Here is a 9,654-nt window from a genome sequence, read left to right as displayed (position 1 = left end):
CCAACCAGACAAACTGAAATACAGTAACAGAATAAGAGGCTCTCACTCAGGGGTGGGCAAACCGTTTGACTAGTGGGCAACAGTGGGTTCATAGGAGAAAATATATCCTGGGATATGTAGAAAACATGTGCTTTAATGTCAAATGAAAATGAACCAAAGCAAAGTTACCACAAAATATGTGTCTTTGAAGCCCCACGGTATTTAGCTCTTTATTGACATGACTCTAAAAACACTGAAAGAATGGACAAAAATTCAGTTCCTTCCTGTGGAGAGCAGCCACAGAGGAAGAACAACAAGCAGCAGGTGAAGCCGACAAAGACAGGAAGTGGAGACAGGTCAGACAGGAAGTGGCTGTGCTTCAAACCAAGCATCAGAAGCTTCTGACAACGCACCTCCACCTCCTCCTCCTTCCTTTCTCCTCTGGTCCTTCATCTCCTTCATCCTCTCTCTCTTTTAAACCCTTTCCTTTCCATCTTCATCTGTTTCATCTTTTTCTCATCTCCTTCCTTCCTCATCTCCTTCCTTCCTCACCTCCTTCCTCCCTCACCTCCTTCCTTCCTGGCCTCTTTCTTTCCTCATCTCCTCCCTCCCTCACCTCCTTCCTTCCTGGTCTCCTTCCCTCCTCATCTCCTTCCTCCCTCACCTCCTTCCTCCCTCACTTCCTTTTTCCCTCACCTCCTTTTTCCCTCACCTCCTTCCTCCCTCACCTTCTTCCCTCCTCTTCTCCTTCCTTCCTGTCCTCCTTGCCACCTCATCTCTTTCCCACCTCGACTCCTTTCCTCCTTCGCTCCTCACCTCCACTCCTCCTTCGCTCCTCACCTCACCTCCTTCCTTGCCTCGTCTCCACAGACTCCTCGCTGTCAGACGGAGCCGACCTGGACATCGACGGACGGCTGATGAAAGGCTCCAGAGGGAGGCCAAAGGTCAGTCGCATCTGTTCTTTTTCTTCAATTAATACTTTCCCGCTCTCGGCTCTCAGCCGAATGTGACGAGCTGACGCGTCACTTCCTGTCTCCAGGAGGAGTCGCGGTTCTACAGCGTGGACCTGGAACGAGGCCCCACCGGCTTCGGCTTCTCGCTGAGGGGTGGCAGCGAGTACAACATGGGCCTGTACGTCCTGGGACTGATGGATGGAGGGCCGGCCCAGCGCAGTAGCAAAATACAGGTGCATATACGCACACCTACACACACACACACACACACACACAGCTATGTTCTATATTCCCACACCCTCAGACACACAGTTAGGGGCGTGTCTTGAAAGGCCACACGCCCGACTCCTGACGCCCCCACACCTGAACATGATTGTCCGTAGAGGAGGTGAAGGGCTAAGTGGGCGGGGTCAAGGGTGAAGTGGCTCGCAGCCAAACACACAGACTTGTGTTTAGAGGAGTGTTTGCAGAGAGCTGATAAGAGGAGTTCTGAGTTGGTGGGGGAGGAAACTTGGAGCCATTGGGTCTGGGGCGGGTGGGGGGGGGGTGATGTAATCCAGACAGACAGCTGAGAGAGGGAAAAAAAACGTTTGGCTCGGCATAAAATCTTGAAGGAAGGCTTGTCGTCTTCAGAAGCTCTGGCTGGGAGACCCGGTGATGTCTGTGGGACAATCACCACTTCATCATCGTCTTCGTCGTCTTCGTCCTCAAAGCCCATTGCATTGAGAATTGGACTTGGTAAAAACTTTGACCTCTAGGGGGCGCCACCACCAACAGCAAAAAACTTCATTTATTAATTAATCAGCGGTTTGTCGCTGATTTGGCGGAAGCGTTGAACCCAATCGAGTTCAGCTGATGTGAAAATCCAAGGTTTTCCTGGCTGAGCGAAGACCAGCTGCTGGTTTCCGTTGACTGGAGCTGCTGAATGTCGCCACACTGGACTCGCATATCGTATCATCGCTTCGGCTGCCATCGAGTCGCGTCTTCTTCCCTCTGGGCGGCTGCGGCGCCGCCCAGAGGTGTGAAGAGGGTCTGCCGCTCCTCCCTGCCACCACTCGCTTCATTTATTGATGACTCGGCGTCGGCAGCTGTGAGGTCATCAAACATTCAACACTGCGGCGGCACCCTGCGCGGCACGTAAACCTGTTGACCCCTGAGCCGTCAGCACCCTCTGCTGGCTGAGAAGGAGAAGAAGAAGTTGAATTGTGTACGTGTGTGGAGGGAGGTGGGGGGGTCGTTTAGGGCCACACATCCTGTTAGAAATTGTTTTTTTTCCTCGTCAGTTTGGGTTTTGACTAGTCAGTGAGTTAACGACGAGCGCGAAGGGGGCGGGACCATCTTGACTGACAGCCGAGAGACGACTGTGATTGGTTGAACAGATCTGACGAACCACATATAACCACAAGGATGTCACATCATCATCATCGTGTGTGTGTGTGTGTGTGTGTGTGTGTGTGTGTGTGTGTGTGTGTGTGTGTGTGTGTGCGTGTGCGTGTGCGTGTGTGCGTGTGCGTGTGTGTGTGTCAGGTGTCTGATCAGCTGGTGGAGATCAATGGAGGCAGCACCTCGGGGATGACCCACAGCCAGGCGGTGGAGCAGATCAGGAGAGGAGGGAACCACATCCACCTGGTGCTCAAGAAGGGCAACGGCTACGTGCCCGACTACGGTGAGCCACCACTCCCACACACACACACACCAACAAACTGTAGCACACACCCATGGGACACACCTGCAGTGCACAACACACCTGCTGTGACTCTTCCTGGATGACTTTACGTTTCTCTTCCTCCTTTGCTTCCTGTCCTCCTCCCCCCTCCTTCTCCTCCTGCTTCCCCCTTCTTTTCCTCCTCCCTCTCTTTCTCCGTCCTCCTCTTCTTCCCCACTCCTTCCCCTCTTCCTTTCTCTTCTCTTCTTCCTCACTCTCCTCTCCTTCTCCCTTCTTCTCCCTCCTCCTCCTCCCCTTCAGTGGAGCTGTCCAGCTTGTCTCTCTGTATGACCAACTCCAAACAGGGCGAGCCCTGCTTCTACGTGATTGGACGCACTGACAACTCGCGGTTCGTAGCTCTCGCTCTCTTTTTTCTTCTTCTTTCTCTCTCTCTTTCTCCCTCTCTCCGTTTCCCACCTTCACTTTCACCAATTCCCATCTCTTTATTTCCTCGCCTCCATCAGCAGCTCCTCACGTTCACCTCCATATTTATACTTGGAAATATTTTTCAATTTAATGTGAGTTTTATTTTATTTCATTTTCTTTGGTTTCATCCAAAAGCTGAACAGACATTTGACTTTTGATGATGCAGAAGTTTTATAATGTAAATATCCAGTAACAACCTAAATGTTATTGTCAGTTATTGCTTTAAACCAGGGGTGGGCAAACTTTTTGACTGGCCAAATTTAAAAGCTTAACGGGCCTCATATGGCTTGTTTGCCCATGTCTGCTTTAAACTGTTGTTAGAGCTTTGGCAGCATCTAGTGGCCGCCAGAGGAACTGCAGTAAAAGGCTGACTGTCCCTCCTCCCCCTCAGGCCCTGAGGAAGGATCCCTCTCCCCCTCCTCCTCCTCACACATGGAGGAGCAGGATGCAGACACGGTGACCATGGCAACCGCCTCCTTCAGCCAGTGGAGGGCGGAGGGGAGCATGACGGGAAGAGAGGGAGAGAGGAGGAGGAGGAGGACGACGACGAGGAGAGAGGGAGAAACCAGACTCAGTGCGGTGGGGCGAGGAGGAGAAGGAGGGCAGGGAGGGGGAGGGGCTCCTGACCTGGACCTGGACCTGGACCTGGTGGAGGAGGAAGAGGAGCAGGAGGAGGAGGTGAGGAGGAGGAGGAGTCGCACCGTCCGGCAGAAGCAGAAGGAGCCGGGCAACAGGAGCAGAAGTTCCCCCAGGAGCAGCTCTCCGTCCTGGGACTCCTCTCCACCTGGGGAGGGGGCGGAGCCTGGAGGTGCTGGCAGGGAGAGGAGGAGGAAGAGTGAGAAGAAGAGCCGAAGGAGGGCGGAGGAAGAGAAGGAGGAGGAGAGAGAGGGAAGCACCGCCCACCACGCCGGGGCCTCTGGGGGCTCGAGGGCGTCGGCTCAGAGGTCCGCTTTCTCCTTCCTCCAACCCATGAGCCAAGAGCCCCGCCCCCTATCAGACAGCGAATCGGCAGCCAGCTTCTCCGAAGTCAGCCTGTCAGCGGCCAGCATCGCCACGGTCGGCCGGAGGGAGGATCCTGATTGGAGGGTTGGAGCCGAGTCGTCGGCCGATGAGAGTGGGTCCCCACCAGGACCGTGGCTGAAGCCCAGCCCACAGAGACTGTCCCAGGTTCTGATTGGTAGCCGCCGCAGTGGGCAGGGAATTGTGGGCGGTCTCTCTATCTGATTGGCTCACAACCAGACACTGTTTTGTGTTTTGTTTTTTTGTTTTTTATCGGCTATCTTTAAAGGGCTTTTTTTCATTGGCCTGCGGAGTGAAGCCCCGCCTCCTTAATCTCACTGGACGATTTCCGCCTGCCGAGTTTCTGATTGGTGGACGCAAAAAAAAAAAACGTTTGGATAAAAATTTTAGCCATTAATCCTCAGTGCATCCTGACACCTATTTTATTCGACTCTTTGTGGGCGGGACTTCCTGGTATCACGACACTGGTGCGATTCTTTTTTTCTTTTTTTTTTTTTTACCCGCTGTAGGTCACCGCAGTGACCAATCAGCTGCGAGGACTCTGAAAACATCATGTTGTTTTAAATGCAAGAAGAAGTTTATCAGTTTATCATTATTATTATTATCATTATAATCATTATAATGGTTATTATTATTATTATTATCATTATTATTATTGTTATCATTATTATTTTGAGCTCCGTGTTGTGTGTTTGTGTGACAAGGAATGTAACTTGTAGCCATCAGTCGCCTTCATTCATGTCATTGCGTCTCTAGTACCAAATATTATTATATGATTATAACACAAAGATTTATTTCGCGGTTTGAGGCTCCGACCTGCTCCAAAGGGGAGGGAGGGGGCAGCGCTTCTATATTCACCAGGTGTTTTATGAAACTTCAGAGCAAATTATTTATCAAAACAGAAAAGTGTAATATTATATATTTATGGTTGTAGCAACATGTGACCAGCAGTTTTTAAGAAGATGGAGTAGCTTTATTTCTTCTTATTATTTCACAACCAGCTTCATGATACCAGAGGTCAGGATCACTGACGGTTCCCAGTGTGACTTTCGGGACTTCTGGGGAACAGAGATGTCGGGGGGGGGGGGGGTTCCAGGTTGGAGGTCCAACAACAAATTCTGAGTCTCATCCCTAAACTCTGAGTTTACTGACCCTTAGTTGATAAACTCTGAGTTTTTTCAGTTCCAGAACCGCTGATTTGATCCAGTTCAATCAACTCTCTCTGTATGTTCACCTTAAGTGAAGCTAACCACGACGGCGCAAAGCCCACATTAATGGAGCGCCGATACCACGGCACCTGTCAACACCTGTCCGCTCATACAGTGAATTTGAACATATAGCTAGATAGCTAGATAGATAGATAGATAGATAGATAGATAGATAGATAGATAGATGGATTGCACTCAAATCAATCTATGTACAACAAACAGCCACAGCAGATGTGCAAAAGACAGTCAAATTGTGCAAATGGGGATAGAAACACCGCTGCAGTGGCAGCGTTTTAGGGAGGTGACGGAAAGAGAACTCCTGTGTCTGTGGAATAAAAGCTGCCATCGGTCAGGTTCACCTGGTTGCGTTACCGCGGCAACAGACTTGCAATGTCTTTGAAGGTTTTCTCAGTCATCCGGGTCATCTTAAAGTGGAAGGGTTCCGTTCGGGGCCAACTGGACTTGTCCTTGAGATCCGAAAGGCTTCTCCAGTTCTGTTCACTTCGAGATCACAAGACCAAGCCCAGTCGCCCTAACTAACCGAACTCTTCTACTTTGACAGACCCGCAATCAAAGTTCAAGCTGGAACTGAAAACCCCAGAGTTTCCACCTCGTTTCTCCCGGAACGTACTCCGAGTTTTCACTAAACCTGCTTTCTGGAACACCCTCCTCCTCCCCCCTGATTGGTTGCAAACATTGCAAGAAGTTTTTGGCCCCACCCACCGTCAAGAAGCCCCTCGCTACCGCCACCGCCACCACCAGAGAATCCTGCAGAGGGCGCCATTTTATGATTCTGTGTAATCTGAGCATGTGAATATCAGTGGAATGATGATGATGATGATAATGATGATGATGCTGTTTGTGTTTTGTTTTTTTATTTTTATAAGCGGAACGTGTAAAGGCTTCATGAGGTTCCTGATATTGATATTATTCTTACTGTTAGTAGAGACTGAGTAGAACAGCCGCGGCCTGATTTGCCTGCCTGCTTGTAAGAAAAAACAATGAGGAAAAAAAACGAGAAAAAAAACTTTATGATAATGACTATGATGATGATGATGATGATGATGTAACAGAGCCATACACACACACAAAAACACACACACACACACACACACACACACACACACACACACACACACACACACACACACACAGAGTTCAGGTCCAGCTGTGGTCTTGTTGCCTGTCAGCCGTTAGCTGACCAGCTGTTTCTATAGCAACAGCAGCGGTTGTAGCAGCCAGCAGCTTCGGATCATAACAAAGTGCCTCATTTAGTTCCAGTCGTCATCCTTCAAGCCCACGACACTGCGGAGGACGAGGAAGAGGAGGAGGAGGTGAAGAAGGAAGGAAGAGGAGAAGGAGAAGGAAGAAGAGAAGGAGAAGGTGGAGGACAATGCCACCTCCTGGTCACACCTCAGTACTTCCTGTTTGCGCCACGCCCGTCCGACGCTTCCTCCTCCTCCTCTCCATCCCCACCTCCCTACTTCCCGCCCGTTCACACCTGCCCGGACTGATTCCCAGTACACATTATGCAACTTCCTGTTACCTCCTGGCCACTTCCTGTCCACAACCTGCAACGTCCTCGTTTTATATTCCGTTCACCCGAGTGCAGGTGCCGTACCTGCACTTCCTGTCATTCCTGTTTACAGACCACACACACACACACACACACAACGAGAAGCAGATCAGTGATCACCAACAAACACACGCACAAAAAAAAGAGTGAAATGACGAGTAGAGGAGGAGGCAGAAACACGTCTGCAGCTGTTTCCTCCGCCAGGTGTGTTTTTTCCAACGACATCCTGAGCCGTTTTAAAGTTTTTAAAAGTTTAACGATGCAGCGTTTGACAATAATTACAGGTGAGAGGACATTTGAATCGATATGAACAACGAGTCTGTCCTCCTCAGTCTTTGGTGGTGAGACTCGACTGCTCACACACACACACACACACACACACACACACACACAAATACACACATATCACCCTCATTCTGTCTCTGCACACACACGCACGCTACACAGGTGCGCTACACCGCTGACACATGGTTGCGCTGCCCCTTTAGCCCCGCCCCCTCAGCCCGCCCTCTCTGAGGGGCCTTTTTTGGGATCTTCGTCTTCTATGCATTTTCTAAGACTGTCTCCCGGCGCCGGAGCAGCCGACCGGTTCCGTCCGTAATCTGGACACCAACTGGAAAGTTCAGAACACGGAACATTGGAAAAAAAAAACGCCGCCATCAGACAGCGACGTCAAGGGAAAGGGACTCAACTGGAAACAGGAAAACACGAAAGAAACCTCGCCGTTAGCCCGTCGAGCTAACAGCCGAGCGAGAGAGCCGGACACACAAAAACGGGTTATGTGTACTTTCAGACAGCACGTTTGTTTTCCTGGAGAATGTAGCGAGATCGTCGGCAGTCCGTCGGCGTGGTTAGCCTAGCTTAGCGTCTCTGTGGAGCGGGAAAACAGCTAGGCCGCCTCCGCCGCTAAGCTAATTTGAGTGAAGTGACTCAGGACCGACTCCAGACAGTCCGACAGCATCCCTTTACGACGGAGCGCCGTCACTCCAACCTCCTCCCTCCAGCAGCGGCTCTGCAGCGTTTTGCCATCATTACTATCCTTTGACTGACGCAAAACAGAAATTTAGGATTGTTTTGCTTGACCTGCTGAAAAAAAAAAATATTTGTAATGATAATTTGGTTTTAAGCATGTGCATCCGTTTTGATTACAAATGTTTGGGTTTTTTTGCTCTATTTAAATGGAGCATAATTTTCTAGATATTATTACTCAACTGAACAAAGGCACACCTGTTTTCATTGCATTATAGAGCATTTCTTTTATTATTTATTCATATTTCCATGGAAGTATCTGCATTTCTGTGGCATCAGCACTATATGATATTTGTTTTTTGGATACATTTCTGATTTGTATTTCTTTTTAATTTGTCTTTAAATATCACAGAGGTGTGCCTCATCGTCCACTAAAATAATTATAATAATAGCAAAGACTTATTTGGAGTCAGAAGGTCACATGACATGGACCCTAAAAAAATTAATTTTCCATAAATAGATTTATTTAAAACAATGATGCGCTACACAAAGCTGAAGTTGAGCAACCTTCTTTAATTTTTAGCTTTGTTCAACAGATGTCAGAATAAAAAAGATTTTTAATTTTCATGTTTTGGACTTTTGCGAAATGAGTCGCAGTTGGAGCGAGTGCTCATTGCGAGTCTGAGGGTTTGCGCTACGGTTCACAGCTGGTTGACCAGGTCTGAAGTTATAGCACATCTATGAACGCCAGCAAGCTGTGCCAACATTAGCTTGAGGCTACTTGATTTGTTCATTTCTTTGTTTTTGTTTTACTTGTGAGTTTTGACGCAAACCAAACAAATCTCGACTCATTACCAAAGTATTATTTAAGAGTTATAAGAGTGTGCGTGCATTTTTCTGATTTATTTTCATTTGATCAAAAGGAAAAATGCTCATTATTGATTTTTTTTCACGATTCGTATACATATTTACAAATATAATCACCGTTGAAGGTTGTTTTTTTTAGGATGGTTTATTGTTGATTTCAAGTTTTGATTGCAGACAAATAATTAGCAGAGTAACGAGTGTATCCTAACACATCTATGAGCCAAAATGTCATATCTGAAGTGTGCAGCTGCATCGAACCGAGTGCAATAAAACGTTTTAACACTGGCTGATCACTTTCCCTGTCCACCAATGTAAAGATCTTTTGTTTTGATATACCCACTTCCTGTTTCCTGTTACGCAACGGGTCGTGTGGCCGTAGAACCAGCAGCGATAACGAAGTCAGAGATTTAATTGCATCTTTACAGGCAAAATATCATAAGTTATCATCATAGAGAAATATAGTTTAAACATATTGGATATGTTTTTACCCAATTTTATTATAGATGGCTTTTAATATTAATATCTGAAAATTAAATAACAGAAAATAATATCAGGATGGGAATTTGTGCTGCAGTTTTTCTTGTTGACCAACACATTCATCATTCTTCATAATGATCAATAATCAATATATTAAGGGCCTGCAGGCGGCAGCGCGGCTCTGAAACAAGCATCAGTCAGAGGAGTCGAACGTTAGCCTGGAAGCTAACGTCGCGGCTAACACCTTGATATCATTGGTCAGTAAAGCTATCACACACATGCCACCGCTAGTCAGGTTCATGGCTATTGTTAGTGGGGACCTCCCTGCAGGAGGTCATTAGGTCTGGCCTCCACAGGCACTCATACAAATTTTAGTGTGTGCGTGTGTGTGTCTGTGTGTGTGTGTGTGAGAGAGAGAGAGAGAGAGAGAGCAAGTTTAACAGTCACCAGCCCTTTATAGAATCAGAGATGTCA

At 48.0% G+C, this 9,654-nt stretch overlaps 1 protein-coding gene across 3 annotated transcripts in view; it reads left to right on the top strand.

The window, feature by feature from the left end:
- The window catches only part of magixa (MAGI family member, X-linked a), a 29,700-nt gene extending 23,562 nt beyond the window's left edge, over positions 1-6,138 (top strand). For 2 of the 3 annotated variants that reach the window (XM_076026768.1, XM_076026767.1), the window contains exons 18-21: positions 850-923; positions 1,019-1,165; positions 2,460-2,598; positions 3,455-6,138. In XM_076026768.1, the coding sequence (XP_075882883.1) occupies positions 850-923; positions 1,019-1,165; positions 2,460-2,598; positions 3,455-4,287 (1,193 nt within the window). In that variant the 3' untranslated portion in view covers positions 4,288-6,138. Of the gene's footprint in view, positions 1-849; positions 924-1,018; positions 1,166-2,459; positions 2,599-2,898; positions 2,987-3,454 lie in introns of all 3 variants that reach the window. The other variant, XM_076026769.1, reaches the window with a different exon arrangement.
- Positions 6,139-9,654: the final 3,516 nt, after the last annotated feature.

This window comes from Nelusetta ayraudi, unplaced genomic scaffold (assembly GCF_046127955.1).
Source record: "Nelusetta ayraudi isolate G7.1 ecotype Tasmania unplaced genomic scaffold, CSIRO-AGI_Nayr_v1 ptg000019l, whole genome shotgun sequence".
Lineage (NCBI taxonomy): Eukaryota > Metazoa > Chordata > Actinopteri > Tetraodontiformes > Monacanthidae > Nelusetta > Nelusetta ayraudi.
This window is presented reverse-complemented; position numbering and strand designations above follow the sequence as displayed.